Source organism: Ovis canadensis, chromosome 1, assembly GCF_042477335.2.
Source record: "Ovis canadensis isolate MfBH-ARS-UI-01 breed Bighorn chromosome 1, ARS-UI_OviCan_v2, whole genome shotgun sequence".
Lineage (NCBI taxonomy): Eukaryota > Metazoa > Chordata > Mammalia > Artiodactyla > Bovidae > Ovis > Ovis canadensis.
The window spans coordinates 230,136,722-230,153,923 of NC_091245.1; the positions used below are offsets into that span (position 1 = coordinate 230,136,722).

General features: G+C 33.8%; 1 protein-coding gene across 4 annotated transcripts in view; it reads right to left on the bottom strand.

The window, feature by feature from the left end:
- Positions 1–17,202, bottom strand: part of SMC4 (structural maintenance of chromosomes 4) — a 32,116-nt gene that overhangs the window by 5,856 nt on the left and 9,058 nt on the right. For all 4 annotated transcript variants that reach the window (XM_069561234.1, XM_069561240.1, XM_069561251.1 and 1 more), the window contains 12 exons: positions 14,868–15,032; positions 14,495–14,622; positions 13,929–14,069; positions 13,113–13,263; positions 11,590–11,754; positions 10,034–10,267; positions 8,230–8,415; positions 6,726–6,887; positions 4,658–4,883; positions 4,493–4,572; positions 3,443–3,595; positions 2,236–2,362 (listed from right to left, as the gene is read on the bottom strand). In XM_069561234.1, the coding sequence (XP_069417335.1) occupies positions 2,236–2,362; positions 3,443–3,595; positions 4,493–4,572; positions 4,658–4,883; positions 6,726–6,887; positions 8,230–8,415; positions 10,034–10,267; positions 11,590–11,754; positions 13,113–13,263; positions 13,929–14,069; positions 14,495–14,622; positions 14,868–15,032 (1,918 nt within the window). The remainder of the gene's footprint in view (positions 1–2,235; positions 2,363–3,442; positions 3,596–4,492; positions 4,573–4,657; positions 4,884–6,725; positions 6,888–8,229; positions 8,416–10,033; positions 10,268–11,589; positions 11,755–13,112; positions 13,264–13,928; positions 14,070–14,494; positions 14,623–14,867; positions 15,033–17,202) is intronic.

Consider the following 17,202-nt stretch of genomic DNA (forward strand, 5'->3'; position numbering starts at 1 on the left):
CTATATTTATTGAAGGAATTGTTTCGCTCACAGTGGCAAGTCTGTGTGCTTAGCTCCCTTGTGAGGTAGAGTACCAGGTGCTGTGGGGTCATGGCATCATGACTTATACTGGGATGGGCCAAGTATACAACTGGAAAGGGTTCCACTCTTCAGAAGATCATTTTCCTTATATTCAAGTACCTAACATGCATTAAATTCCCCCATTTATAGTATCATCTCTGTTAGAAATAGGGGAAAACGGACATCATGTAATTTATAATTTCAACGTCACCATTTCATATCACCTTGCTCCTTTTATTCTCCACACATTTGCCAGATTTTTAAAATCTAAATTAATGTAAAATGAAATATTTAATCTTAAAGATATGCTTGCATAAATGGGCTTCCATATCAGACATTGAGAGTCTACTAATAACAACCAGTACTTCCATGAGAGAATATATATATATGGGCTCCTAATAAAGTCAAGGAGTCTTTTTCAAATAAAATACAAATTTTTGTAGTCTCTCAATGAGAGTGTTGTTATAAATGACAAAGATTTATTTTTTATTTGACCACTAGGTTCCATCAAAGGCAGTAACAAATACTGTAGGTACCCCGGGGAAGGAGAAGTAGGGTGAAGTCTGTCTGCAAGAACAAAATACAAATCCAAAATAAATGCAAGGAAAAAAAAGCTCCTGTCAGGTTATGTCACCTTCCTGTATATCACTCTTCAATGGCTTTTAATTTCCCCTGGAGACATGGCCTATGAGGCTCTACGTTATCTGGATTCTTCTATCAGTTAAATCTAAGGATTCTGGTTTCCTTGCTAGAAACTTCTGACATACTACTTCCTGCCCTAGGGCCTCTACTTTCTCCTCTACATTCTTCCTGGAATGCTCTTCTCCCCCATTTGCACTCATACTTCCTTTGGGTCTCTGCTCAAATCTCTAGCACTAGCCTGTCTAACCATTATGTCTATCTGAATCCCTATCCCGTTGTTTCCCTGGTTTTACTTTTATCACCTAGCACCACCTGTTACAGTATGTGATGTATTTTTTAGTTTCCTTATCTCTTAAGGGTGAATTCCTTGAAAAGAGGGACTTTATTTTGTTAACTGCTTGATCAATAGCATCTAAAACAAAGCTTGGTCAGTAGCAGATACTTTTTGAGTGAATACCTCAATATTAAAAACATAAACATGACTACAGAAAATAAAAAACACAGGTATATATTAGTATGCAATGTGCACAGTGGACATCTGTATGGTTACAATCTTTTCACTTCTTTTTCTTTTGGAAGAAAACTCCCTTATTTTTTAAACATTTAGATAATTGCTCCAATTCCAGTCCATCTAATACTTATGGATGAACAATCAGTATTTGTCTTCCTTTGCTCATGAACCAGACTGTAAAAAGGGTCTTTCTTGATGTGACGAAGGCTGTTTCCTGGGGTCACTGAAATACTGTGAAACTCACCGTTACCACCTCCTGCCATAAGATGCATACCTATGTATATTTAACTGAAGCCAACATGGAAGTGGGCTTCCCTGGTGGCTCAGATGGTAAAGAATCTGCCTATAATGTAGGAGACCTCAGTTTGATTTCTGGGTCAGGAAGATCCCCTGGAGAAGGAACTGGCAACCCACTCCAGTATTCCTGCCTGGAGAATCCCACAGACAGAGGAGCCTGGCAGACCATGGGGTCACAAAGAGTTGGACACGACTGAGCATCTACATGACCTGAACATGGAAATAGAAGCAGGCTACTCAAGTACATGACCAGAAGATTTTAATGTCAAAGCCAATTCTGACTATGAGCCTGTGAACTAATTCCCTTTCTTGTTTAAAAACTTTGGTAGAACAGTTACATGTTTATATATACACAAGAAGAAAAACCTTCTGGAAAGAAAAATGTATGTTCTTTAAGTTCTCATTAAGAGCACAGGTACTGTAATCAGATTGCCTTCATCCTGAATTCCTTATATCACCACCATACATTATGTGACCTTGAGCAAATTATATAAACCATTCTGCACCTCAGTTTTATCTGTCCAATGACGTACTTAATTTATTAGTACCTACTTTACAACCTTCTGAGGATGAAATAAAAATAAAAGCTGTAAAACAGCATGGTCACTTGAACATAATATATATAATCTACTATTTTTTATTCTACAAACTGTGATCTTAAATAATACAAATATTACAAACCTGTTTTTGACAATATAGGGGAAAAAGTCTATACTTAAACATACCTGTCTTGAAAATATTAACATTTTCTTCAAGCAGTTTCTGCTGTTTTTTGTCAGGGACTGTAGCAAGTACATTAGCTTCAAGTTCCTTAACTTGGACATTCAAATATTCTTCTTGCTCTGATAAACGCTATAGAATGTTTTAAAATTCAAGGTCAATCTTTTAACATACAAACAATAATATTTGCTTTAAACATTTTAAATTAAAAAGGAACTTAAAATCTTTAAGAAAAACACAAAAACTAACAGGAAAGGGCAGAAAACATGAACAATAAATACAAAAATTGAAAATGGCCAACAAAACAGATGAAATGTATAAACTCATTATAAAGACAAGTTAAATGCTATTTTTCAGTACATCCGTGTAGCAAACTTACAAAATATTGAAGAGTACTTAGTGTTCACTTAGAAAAATTATTTGCATACGCTACCAGTAGTAAATGAACTAGAACTTTTGGAGAACAATTTGGTGTTATGCACCAAATGCTTAAAAACAGTGTACACAAAACTGGGTGATGATTACAATTTTAGGACTAAGGAAATAATTGGATAAACATATTAAGGTATGCCTAACAAGAATATTTAAAACATAGTGGTGTACACAGCCAACACAGAGAAACCTTTATCAAACTGTGGTACAAACTATGTCAATATAATTGCACACAAATTAAATTTACATTTGCTTGAAAAGGAAATTAATTACTGAGTGAAGAAAAGTTACTATTCGACTATAAAATTACATATACAAATTTAGTATGTATATCAACATCTACCACATACATAAACACATACGCGCAAACTAGGTACTGCCACTAAAAGTTAAAGGACATACACAAAAACTGAAGGTGATCATTTTTTGTGCATTTTCTAAAAACTTTCTTGGTTTTGTTTTTTTAAAAAGACTGTGGGCATGCATTGCTTTTTTATAATTAAGAAAACTTTCTACTTTGTAAAGAGAATAAAATAAATAAAGGGTCATTGTTAAGGGAAGGCACATTTCTCTCCAGTCCAAATGGAAACCAGAAATAGCTGTGGCTGGAGCAACATTGTGACAGGACATTTATCTATTAGTACTCAAGGAACAAAAATCAACAGACCCTAACCCAACCTCCCCCTCCCCCTTATATTTTAAAAATTATAAGCAAACAGTAAAATGCCTCTGGTAAATTGCTGTTGAATTCCAATAGTTTCAGCTTTGGTAAAAAGGTACCTGGATGCTTGCAGAAAACTTTTCTAGTGTATTCCTCATTTCTCGTTCACTATGCTTTAACCTAAGTATTGCTTCTTCCAGTTGTACTTTCTGTTCCTGAATTTGCACTGCTTTTTGAGAGTCTCTCTGCAACTGTGATTCCATTTTATTTACCTACAAAGAAAATTACCAGTGAATTAAATTTACTCCAACAAGAGTTATTTCAGATTAATAGCAATTTACAAAAATGATGAAAACCCAAATTTCTGATCTTATAGACTAGAAACAGGGAGGGAGGTTCAAGAGGGAGGGGACATATGTATGCCTATTGCTGATTCATGTTGATGTATGGCAGAAACCAACACAACATTGTAAAGCAATTATCTTCCAATTAAAAAAAAAAAGACTAGAAACACACCAAACAACCCAGTTCTAATTCTAAAACCTAATGCTTAGGAGATGGTCAACTAATTTCTGCATCATAGATTCAGGTGAAAGACAATTTTAAGTGTTGTACAATCAATTATAGTTACAGTGAAGGTATACTATGCAAATACTTAAGAGGAAGAATATAAACTACTTTAGAATTTTCAGGAAGAAAGTAGTATAGTGTTCTGATTGTGATAATGGAACATAGGTTTTTCTGGGCATTCTGACATTCTGTTTCTGGAAACAAAATATTTTGAGATAAAAATCTGGAAACATATCAGAAGTCTTTGCTATATTTACAATTTAAATGATTATTTTGAAATACAAAAGATAATTATGTAATATAGCAGTAACTGTAAATGTCAAATAATAATAGTGAAATAAATCATATGATCCAAATGTGATAACAGAAAAAAACATATATGTTGAGTAAATATTTTCAATTAACATACTTTTAGAACTTTAACAGGCTTCATATGAAATCCCACAGCTTATACACTAGCCATTTATAGAAAGTTCAAACTGTTAAATTGAAAATATGATTGCAGTACATTTAAAATAGTACAATGTTCTACAGTATGTTATATATCAATAAAGCTGCTTTAACAAAAATGTCTCAACTATAATTTTATACATGCTGACCTCTTCTTCTGAGATTTCAACAACAACTGATGAACCCATCCTTCCTTTCATTACTTTGCTTCCACCACCAGTCATTGTACCTAAAGAACAGAAAAGTCAGACTTACATGTATGTATCCCCCAACAGGATTAAACAGACTCAACGGCAAAGGAAAAGAACTATTACCTGACTGTTCTATGATTTGCCCTTGTAATGTTACCACTCTCCATCTTCTATCTTTTTGATAAGCTACTCGTGTGGCTTGATCTAAGCTGTCAGCTACTAAGGTATCCCGTAAGGCAAAGTAAAAAGCTTGGCGAATTGCCCCATCTTTTACTTTTACTAAATCAAATAACCGAGGAGTATTCTCAGGAGTTTGAATTTTGGTCATTTTCTTTGCCCACACTGCCATCTAAAAAAAAAAAAAAAAAGAAACCGACGTTTCTTTAGGTATCATTTATAGAATACACATGTTAAACATAAGGATATATATACAAAGTTCTTAGTATCTACACAATATTATGTTAAGAAAAAGATATTGTAAAATTCTATTCACAGATGATCTGATCTTAATATATTAAATTAAAATTATATATATATTAAAATTCTTATATATATATTAAAATTCTGAGGAATCCTCACATGAAAGAACTATTAAAACTAACATGAATTCAGCAAAGCTGCAGAACATAAGATTAATATGTAGAAACTGTATTTCTATACACTAGCAATAATCAATCTGAAAATGAGATTAAGAAAATCCCATTTATAATATATTAAAAAAGATATTAAAGAACAAAATCAAAGGATTTCTAATTTTAAAGCTTACTACTAATCTACACAGTGCGATATCAATGGAAAGTCAGACATATAAATAAGAGGCCAGAAATAAACTCGTACATTTATGATTGGTTGATTTTTGACAAGCATGCCAAGAAAATTCAATGGGGAAAGAATACAAAAGGTGTCGTAACAACCCAATACCCAAGAGTAGCTGGACCCCCCACTTTATAAAATTAACAAGGATTAAAAAACTAAATGTAAAACCTAAAGCTGTAAAGCTCATAAAACAGAGAAAGTAAATCACCCTGCCATTAGGATTACACGGTAGCTTCTTAGATATGACACCCAGAACACAAGCAACCAAAAGTAAATAAACTAGACTGCTATCTAAAATTTGTGCTTCAGAGGATGCATCACAAGAACATGAAAAGATGGCTCATAAAATGGGAGAAAACATGCATATTATGTGTAAGAGACTTATATCCAAAATAGATAAAGAACTCTTACAACACCAAGACAAACCAATTAACGAGAAGCAAAGAATCTGAACAGAAGATAAAGAAATGGCCAATAAATAAGCACATGAAAAGCTGGTGTACAAAAACCTGTGTACATGAACGTTCATGGCAGTATTAACCATAAAAAGCCTAAACACGGAAACAACACAAATGTCCACCAAATTGATGAATGGATAAACAAAATATGCTACAGAACATAATGGAGAAGGGAAGAGCATTTAGCAATAAAAAGGACTGAAGTGCTTATGATGCAACATGAACCTTTTTTAAAAAAGAGCAGACAGGGAACTGGATCTTAGTTCCTGTAAAAGGGATCAAATCTCTGCCACCTGCAGTGGAAGCACAGAGTCTTAACTGCTGAACCACCAGCAAAGTTCCATCATGGATGAACTCTGAACACTAAGTTAAAGAAGCCATAAACAAAAGGCTACATATTATGTTATTTCATTTATATACAATGTCCAGAATACATAAATCCAGAGACAAAAAGTCAAAGGTTGTGGGGGTGGGGTGGGTCGGAGAACAAGGGTAGTGATTGCTCATGCGTATGGGGTTCCTTTCTTGGGGGTAATGAATATTCTGAAATTAGATAGTGGTCATGGTTGAAAAATGAATTCTGTGAATGTACAACTATATATTTTACAATAATTAATTTTATGATTGTGAATTATATCTAAGTATTTTTCTATTTTTTAAAAAAGTAGTTATTGAAGATGGAAGTTAGCAATTCAAACTACCAGTCACTCCAACATAGGAATGCATATTACTTTAGGGAAAGCAGTATAAGTTTTTTTTTTTTTTCCCCACAACAATGTAACCCCTAGAGCCTAATACAATCCTCAGAATCTATTAGGTGGTTCACTGAAGTTAACTATGAAGAAAAAGCTAGGATTCAAAATCAATCAACACCTGGCACTTAAAAACTAAAATACAGGTAGATTATAAATACCCACCTTATCCAAACCTATGAAGGTTGCAACTCCAATATTTTGTCTTTTAAGGAAGTTTACACATTCTTGGGCTGTATCAATAGAATCAACAACAATGTAGTCTAATGCATGACAACAAGATGAAATAGCAACATCGTATTTTTCATCAATTGTTCCTAAGTCCCCCTAATAAATGAGAGGAAAGAAAAATAATCAATGCATCAGCAGGGAATTAGGCACAGGATCATTTCATTACTATTTCATACAGATTTTCCAAGTTTCATTTAATTGAAGAACTATACCTACATAATTTACAAAAGTACAAAATGGTACACAATGAAAAATTTAAGTGTCCCTCACATTCGATCTTTCTCTTCTGCAGAGGCAATCACTACTAGAGCTTTTATCCACCTTAAAAAAAAAAAACTTATGGATATACAGAGTCTGAAATTTTAATGAGCACAAAATGAACAGAACTGTTTTCACTGCATGTAAGTGAAAATGTATAATGTGAAGATCTGAAACCTAAAATTATTATAAGCAAAATAACTTACAGAATAATAAAACTCTGAATTATTGAAAACCATCTAAGTAAATGTTTGTCTATTAACAACTTAGCTATCAAGTAACATTAACTAGTTTCATTTTTCCTTGAGCAAAGGAATAGGATCAAACTGTGTATCTTCAAAAAACTAAGGCAGAAGTCCTTGACATGCAGACATGGATGCAACTATGCTGGATAATTTTCATTTGCCCTTCTGAATCACCCTCTTCTGCTTCCTTCTCTGGGAAGGCTGATTCAGGAGTGCATTAATTGGTTCTTCTGGCTCTCCAGCTTAAGACAAAGTGAGGCACCGGCCAGAAATGGTAGAATAGATGAATGGGGTATCTATTTTCCTCACTTCCTTCCAGCTACTGCTAGCCATGGCCAAATTCCCTTCCTTCTTCAGGTTCAGGAGCTCAGGCTTCAGGCACCCACTATCCCTAGCCTTGGGTTTTGACATCATCCTTTGTGATTTTCCTAAACTCTAGTTACAACCCTCAGTATGATGGTATAAACCTCAAAATATAATTTATCAAATTCTTATTTTTTTTTAAAGAAAAAAGTAGTTAAGTTTATCAGTACAATTAGATTATTTTCTTAAAGTGACTACAATTATCCCAAACTTTTTTAATGGACTTCCCTTATGGCTCAGGAATAAAGAACCCGCCTGCAGTGCAGGAGACCTGGATTTGATCCCTGGGTTGGGAAGATCCCCTGGAGAAGTGAAAGGCTACCACTCTAGTATTCTGGCCTGGAGAATTCCATGGACTGTATAGTCCATGGGGTTGCAAAGAGTTGGACACAACTGAGTGACTTGTACTTGCACTTTCTCAACTTTTAATGTTAAAGGATCCATACCACAAAGAATTTTACCATGTCTGAGTGTAAGAGCAAAATGCTTAAAAAACACTTAATATACATTTAAGTTAAGAAAACTATAATGTCTGAGAAAAATACAGTTATTTATAAATAAATTTACTTTACCAGTCGTCCATAGATTCCTGGAATTCTGCCAGATTTTTTTTCTTGAATTATTGCATCAAGGACTTTTCCCCTACTTCGATTCATTGCTAAGGAACTCTTTGCTTCTTCAACTTTTTGGAAAAGATCACGAACCAAACTTTTGAAATTTATTTCTTCTTGTGTAAGTTTTTGAAGTTCTTTTTCTTTCTAAAGGTGAAAGTAGAGAAAATGAATCCCAGAAGCAGACACCCTTATTACAACATAAGGCCAATAATAAAATACCTGAACCAGAACTCTGCCGTCACACTGTAACTGCTTGCTGCTTTGATTTTGAAAAATATGGATGGGTTTTCTATTCTAAAAGGGGCATAAGTTATTTGGGTCAATAATAAGGTGAATGACCTCAATATAGTCCTAGGAGCAGTGGTGCACTGATTGATAGAAGGAGTAGAGCTAGGGTTTTGGAAATCCCAGTTTTGTACCATACAATTATGCATAGTAGTAGTAGTTTACTTGCTAAGTCGTGTCCGACTCTTGCGACCTCATGGACTGTAGCCTGCCAGGCTCTTCTGTCCATGGGATCCTCTAGGCAAGAATACTGGAGTGGATTGCCACTTCCTTCTCCAGGTAATTATCCATAAATGTTTCCTAATTCTTATATTCTTACACTAATCAAAAATAGCTCTCAATATAGGACTCTAGATATGGGTGACTGGGTATGGCTATGATTAGAAAGTGGTTTGCTTTCTAAATTAATAGATAATAAACTGTATAACAGACTTAATATATATTACATTAAATTATATAGTGTTATATAGCATAATTCATTATTCTAATTAAACCAAGGAAAACAAAAGCACAGCTCTGAAACGAAGGGAAACATGATGAGTGAACAGTACTATTTCTATACAAAAATGTCAGGCTGCCAACAAAAGAGAAACCTCACACATGTACACAAAAATCCTAACTCTCAGTTTCTCAGTCTACCTATTTAGAGCAGCCATTTTCCCAACTGACATTCTCTTTCATTTCTTGGTTTTAAATTATTACCGCTATTACCAGTCATACTGGTTTCAAGTAGAAGCTCAAGTTATAAACACAATTTACCCCAAAATAAACTCAATCACCAAGAAGACAGAAGTCATAACTGAATATAACCTAAGTTTACATTTAAATTCTACATGGCCATGAAGTTTTCTCATGACCAATCAGTGTGCATTTACTAAAATGAAAAAGACTATTTTCAGTGTCAGTTTGCTTCTAAGAGCATCTTCTATTGCAATTTGCCTAATGATGCTTTGGGAATTAAAGTTATGGAATTCCTTACTCAAGGAGAGAAGACTGATGAACTAAGATGTCTTGATTAGTTAAACAACTTACAGTCCCAATAAAGAAAGTACGTCCTTAAGTTCAAAAATAGAAAAATACACTAAGACAGTTGACTTGCAAATTTGTTTATACACACGCATTTGACTTTCCTGTATCACCCATAAGTTGTCTACATTTACATTTAGGGAAACAAAAACTTTCTTTTGTTTAAATTATTTCTTCGGGAAATAATGATGGCGATAGCAATATTATTTGCTATTTGACACTTGAGGGGAGAACAGTTTCTTGACAGTCTCAATTTAATTTGTATCAGATAGAGTACTGAAATAGTAACCTCATTCTTTTGGGAAAGATTACACTAAACAACAGCAACAAAATCTATGTATCCAGTCACACCAGATATTGAGATTAAAAAAAATATGTATGTAAATATGTATGAAAATAAAACTAGGGTTGATAAACAATGTTCATATGAAACACAGAAGCAAAAATTTACCTCCTTTAGCTCATGTTCAGTTTGAGGGAGTTTTGCCTCTATATCTCCAATTGCAGCTTTCCTTTCTTTGAGAGTCTCAGAAGCTGCCATTAGAGCTTCTTTGGCTTTACTTAATTGAGACACTGCAGTATTATGTCGACTGAGATAGATATCAAGTTCTGATTGAGCTACATCCATCTTTGAACGTGCTTCATTTACTGATTTGCTGAAGTCCATAAGTTCTTTCTCTCGACTCTGTTAAAATATGACAGGCCCCCACTTAATCTGAAATACGTGTTTTCAAACCTAAACCGAAGTGGAAACCATACATTTTAAATTTAACTTCATAGATTATGTAAGCACAATATATAGAAATAACTCTCATAAGTGAATGGACTAACAGTTTTTCCCCAGTTGTGAATGTTTATGGTATATAAAGTCTTTCCCCAACTGATTTAATAACAGCTTAATGAGGTTAACAGCTGCTACTGCTAAGTCGCTTCAGTTGTGTCCCATTCCGTGTGACCCCATAGACGGCAGCCCGCCAGGATCCTCCGTCCCTGGGATTCTCCAGGCAAAAATACTGGAGTGGGTTGCCATTTCCTTCTATCTCAATTTAGAGACTAAAATGACAAAAAATCATGACCATCAACACACACACCCACACTACTGTAGAATATATGTTCAAAGTACTATCCTGAATGTTTTGTAAGTATCAATTCCTTAACCCAACATTCCTACGATCATCATTATGCCCATTTTGAGGAAACTGAGGTCAGATTTAAATAACTTGTTCAAAGTCATGCACTCACTCATAAGTAGCAGAGCCTGTTTTTAGCTCCAAAGATACCTAGATATGAGTCCTGGCTTTGTCACTAACCTAGGATGCCAAGGCACATGGGATTACTTGATATACATGAGATGAGCAAATGTGAAAAACTGATCTTAAAGTATTCTATTAGGAAAGTGACTGTATGATACTTAGCCACTTTATCACATAGGCATCCTACTTACAAACTCTTATAGATGATATCAGAACATGTCCATATTTTAAAACAGAATCAATTTATAGTTAGTCTGTCGAGAAACCCCGAAACACTTCACTGAGGTATAATTTACAAAGATCTTATATGTAACTGACTTAAGCAACCAAGAATGAACACAAGAGCCATAGCTTTAAAACTATTACACAAGAGCTACAAAAGTAAAGAAGGGAGATGTTGACCTATGGTTAGTGTGGTCCCAAGCAATTAAATTACCAAGAAAATAATTTAAGAGAAGAGAAAACGTGATGACTAAACCAACATTAATAGAGAAAAGCACATAAAGCAAAGTATGTGATATGCATTTTCTTCTACCACTTTAAGTTCTCATTCTCGGTTAACGTCTTTTTAAAATGAGAAAGCAGAAAACAAAAAAAGGAGAGTCTAGGTTGACCGTTTTTTGGGGATGTTAGATAAAAGCCCAAACTTTTCATTCTAATAGTTCATTTTTTTACTATTACTATAAAAATAATCTTTAAGATAGGAGGGGAAAAAAGCCATCAAAATAAACACCAACTGATAAAGAAATCTTACTTCTTTTTCTTTTTGAAGGCCTTGTGTTTCCTGCTTAAGGCTATCCATAACTTCCTTTAATTTTTCTTCTTCTTTTTCTTTTTCTTTCTCAAGGGCATTGTTTTTAGTTGTTGTCTCCCTTATGATATTCTCACTCTTGGCAGGTATACCTTTAAATTCTTCAACCTAAGATTATAAAACAAATTAAAAAGTTACTAGGAGCATGTATCTTTAGGCTATCCAATACCATTAATATTTGACTTATTTAAAAGCATTTCTCAAGATCTTCTAGATCTTTGCAGTTTTCATTGTAATTAGGTTTGAACCTGCTAGCTTTAGCAAGTATACTTCCTTAACCATATGCTATAATTTCTATATTCTCAGTCTAATTCATAGAATCAGGTAAAGATAATTCTATGAGTTCTTGATTCCTTACAAAAGACAATTCTCCTTGGCTGGGCTTTATATCTTTCTTCCTTCTGCTCTAACTTTATGCTGTTATTAACTTTCTTCACCTACGAACATGGTCTGAGTACATGTAATTCCTTAAGTACCCTTCATGGTACATGGTACATTACAACTTTACACCCCCTAGTCTCTCTCAAATCCTAAGATCTTTCCCAACTTTACCCTTTCAGAGTCACTATGTGGGACTCGTATTTTATTCCATTAATACCTTCCAGTAATAATCACTCTTTCACAGTTGGTGTCCAAAGGTTAATAACTACTTAAGTTACATTTGGCTTACTCTGTCCAATTTAGGGGTTACAATGACATCCATGGTATTTTGCTTAATCTGGTTATCTATAACGGGAGAAATTAAACACTTCCCAAAACATTATCCCTCAAACACTGATTCATATAAGATGTGCTACTACTGTAACACAAAGTATTTTGTGAATAAATGCATTTGCTTATAAGGTAAAGCAGAGCCTATAAGTACCATGTAAATATATGGTACAAAACTTTGTTGAGGGGAGGGGCTTTCAGTGTTGCCTCTATTAATACCTGATTAAACTGTGAATATATTTGAAATGCTCCAATTAATTATTAGTCTGGGTCCCAGCAAATTAGGCACTCTGGTCTAAAGTTCATCATCTTTTAAATCTTCAAACTAGCTAATCAACCCCTTGCTATAAATTATGGCTTCCTCTTCCCTCCTTTCTAAAGAGAAACTCCTGCTGATATTCTTAACTTGATTTCTATAGACAAAGGTACTACTTTTAAAAGTCTATGCTATGTAGCCCCAAACCTCTTTTTAAACCATATATTATAGAAAGATTATTTTGTCAACAAAATAGAATTACTGATTTGGTAAACAATTCTCCAACAATGTACATCAGATACATAAGCTCTAAAACTCAAAGTCAATGAATGCAGGATTTCCATAGTGGGTGAGGGGGAGAATTAGGTTCAGAGATAAATCCTGAAGCCCTTAACATTCAGAATTCCAATTCATTTTCTAAGGGGCAAGAACATTCATGAAAAATAAGAACTACATCCGACAGACATGAAATATTAAGCATTTCCCCCACATAACCTACCTTTTCTTTATCTTTTTGAAGTTGTTTCTCTAGTTTTTTGGCTTTACTTGTAGCATGTTTCAATTTTTCCCTAACTTGAACATCTTCCAAATCTAGTTTTGTAAATTTTTCTTTGTTCTCCTCAATAAATTTTGTAATTTTACTCAGCTTCCTAGCAAAGTAAGAAAATTATCAGTCACTATTTTGGATATTCAGATATTTTAAAGTGACTTTATATACCTTGCTTGAACCACTATGTAAGTGTACCAAGTTCTTATAAGGTAGGATCCTAATACTACCTGCTTCAAGCTAACCCTCCTCTCCATCCATATTTGAAGAAGTTGTTAAAATGTGTGGTTATGAGTTATTTTGTCCTTCAAAGCTAGATTGGAAATAGTGACTATGATGTCTAGGTATATAAAAATTTGACCATTAAAAAAAAACAGGCAAAACTCATTTTAAAGAATAAAAAAACGAAAACTGAATAGGTAAGGGATACTGGTATCACTGAAGATTGCCATGAAAAAAGTAATGATACAACTTTAAGACAACTAACCTGTCAGGTTAAATACCTATTTTTGCAATGATGTTTTGTATTATTGGGTTCTGCCACTAGGGGGTAGCATTCTCCACTATTAAAGACCAGAGTTGGGCACTCAAACCTGTGATAAACTGGAAATGCAGTTCAGTTTTTTGGTTGCAAAAAGAAACCATTTAAAATATTTTATATGCTGGCAAATATATTGCCTTCATATGCTGTATTAAGTTTATATATAGACACACACACATACATGTAATAAAATAATCTACTTTTAGTACTTTCCAAAAGATTATTACTTCTCTATATCTTTTACAGCTTTATTCTTAGCTTTCATTTCATTTGACAGTATATTGCTCTTCTCATTAATTTCTTTGGTATCTTCATTAATTTTTTCCTTTTGAGTTTCCATTTCAGCAATTCGTTTCTGCAGATCATAACTAGAGAGAGAAAAAAAGCTATCAGAGATCCTAAAGTACCATTTTAAAAAGTCTGAAACTATTTTAAGTAAATTCAGCTGTTTCTATATCTAGGTCTTTGGAGGGGGAAGGAAGAAACCAACCCAGGGTCAAAGCTAGCATTAGGACCAAAATAGGATCCATATAAACACAATTAGATCTGCTATTAAATGAATTAAAAAGAATTTATAAGTAAAACTATTAAGTATTAAGCATAGTGATATTTGTGAACCCAACTTCAAGTAGGATAGTTAAAAATTAACTTCACTACTATATCAAAAACTCTAATTTAATAAATTCATCACAACCACTTGCAGAATTTTTTTACTTCAGTCTTCACATTTCTCTAATACAGGAAGAGAGAACAGATTAGATTAATACAAAAGTTGATAAATTAAGGTACTTACATGTAATATTGACAAACGTGATTCTTTTTTCTAAATATTTCATTTTCCAAGGTAAGAAATTCAATGGCTATGTTTTTCTCTCCTTCTAAGGCATCTTTTTCCTTTTCTACCATTTTAACTCTGTTTAACTACAAAAGTTAAAAGGATAGAAATTGTTCATGTTAAGTGTATTGAACAGTCTGAATTTAAAATATGCCAACATTAGATAAAAACAAACTACATTCATAAAACAATGTTTCTCTGAAATATTAATAAGGAAAACATAAAACTTTGCTTAAACAATTATGATCTATCATAACTTGAATTATCTGGCTTAGTAAAATCTGTTAATCAATGAAACATTCTGGTTTACAAAAGTCTATGGAAGATTCACCTTCTCTCCTCTGTGTTCATTTAATATTTCAACTCTCCGACACAAGACTTTAATAGGTTCATTCAGTCGTCCAGAACCAATTATATCTTCTAAATATTCAAGCATACCCTCATCGTGTTCAGTCTGGCCTTTTGGTTTCATCATAGCAATTTGTTCAACTTCACCCTTTAAAAAAAGTAATTTTTCACACTCACTGTATATGTTTGGCTACATCAGCCTCAAGTAAGAACTAGAAACAAGTCAATTAGCAAATCCAACATTAAACTAAATGATATGAATCAGTAGCATAAAGAGATTTTAGTAAGATGCAAATAGGACTTCCCTGATGGATCAGTGGTAAAGAAGCCTCCTGCCAGAGACTTGAGTTTGATCCCTGGTCTGGGAAGATCCCACATTCCTCAGAGCAACTAAGTCCGTGTGCTGCCAACTACTAAGCCTGTGCTCCAGAGACCAGCTTTGCAACAAGAGAAGCTACTGCAATGAGAAGCCTGCACAACACTAGAGTAGCTCCCATTCACTGCAACTAGAGAAAGCCTGTGCAAAGCAACAAAGACCCAGCACAGCCAAAAATAAATACATAAATAAAATTATATAACAATGCAAGTAATGATGTTCTTACTTTCTAAACAAACAAACAAGCCATTAAATGAAAAAGGAAATACTATTTTCTCTCACGGTAATAACAGGAAAACTGACTGCAAACTAAAGGTCTTGGTACATACAACACTGGAAAACTTTTGCTTGCAATTATTATTATAACAACTTTTAAACTATAGTTAAAATCTAAGATTAACATTATATATTTGCATTTATGCAGTTCAGTTACAAAGAGAAACGAAAAAAGTACAGTCAGTAACTTTCAAGGCTGACTGAAAGGCAGCCATTTAACTTGATGGGGGAGAAAATTTTGTCTGAATATGCTCAGGCAAAATGCTACTTTACTCCACACCAGTAGTCTGCCTGTACTCTTTATTACAACAGAAGAAAAGGGACAGACAAGTACAAAACTAAAAACATACCCCTTTATTTCTGCAAAACAGCACAAAATGTTATCCTGAAAAAAAATTTTTTAAAAGGGGCATATATTCTGTCTCAATTTAAGTATCTACAGTATTTATAAATGAAACTTAAAAATCTGGGTTAAAACTTGCTAATGACAAAGCATCATATTTCCAAAATCTTCAATATAATTATATACAGTAGAAAAAAACTAAAGATCAAACAAGAAAGGATAAAACAACTCCTCGAAAAATCTACTTATTAGGGACTTCCCTGGCGGTCCAGTGGGGTTAGGGTTCTGAGCTTCCACTGCAGGGGGCACTGGTCTGATCTCCAGTTGGGGATCTAAGACCCCATAACGGGGGGGTTGGAGGGGGGAGAATCTACTCATTAAAAATCAAAATTAAAAAAAAATTTATAGATGACCAGTTTTCTGTATTTTGACAACAGCACATGATTATAAAACACAAGGTGAAATGTTATCCTAAGAGCCTGTCATTATTTAGATTTCTCTGTAACCTTGGGTATGTATGAATTAGATTTAGCTAAATATTAGTGTTTAAACTAAAACATGTAGACATTTATATAAAATATTTTTATATAAATATTTCAATTTATATAACTGAAATATCTGCTTTCAATTATCAGTTCTTTCCAAATATTTTAGGCAAGCTTTAGGTTTTATACAGAACTTAAGCCTGGAAGAGTATCTAAAGCTTTGGATCACAATAGGTGAGACTCTAGCCATTGTACAAGCCAAGACTTATTCAGTTGTTATCTAAACAAAGTTTATCAACAGCAACATTGCTGACATTTTGGGCTGAATACTTTGTTGTGGGGAACTATGCTGAGTATCATAAGATGTTTAATAACATCTCTGACCCTACCCACTAGATGCCAGCAGCATGAGGCTTCCCCCAGCTGTTAACAGCCTAAACTGTCTCCAGACAATGCTACATGTACTGGGTGAGAGAGAAAGCAACAACTACTCCCAGCTGAGAATCACTAACCTGGAAGTAGTCAGTTTAACTCTTTTATGTCTGTGTTTATAATCCAAATATCTGACACCAAATAGTCTAACATTCTGATCTGATTTGAATAGCTGAACACTTACAATAAGATAAATGAAAAGCCATGCCAAGAGAACTTACGTATCTGAGTCAAATCACATAAGGTATTATTTAGGCATACATTTTTCAGATAACCAGAAGTTATGACTTGGTGTAACAATCATAAAAAATATTTCTAAAGGTATTATACTTTTCAGGCCAAACTATTTACTAAAGTGATGGAATACTACTATTAGACTGCCTAGCTTCAAACAAAGCATAGTGGT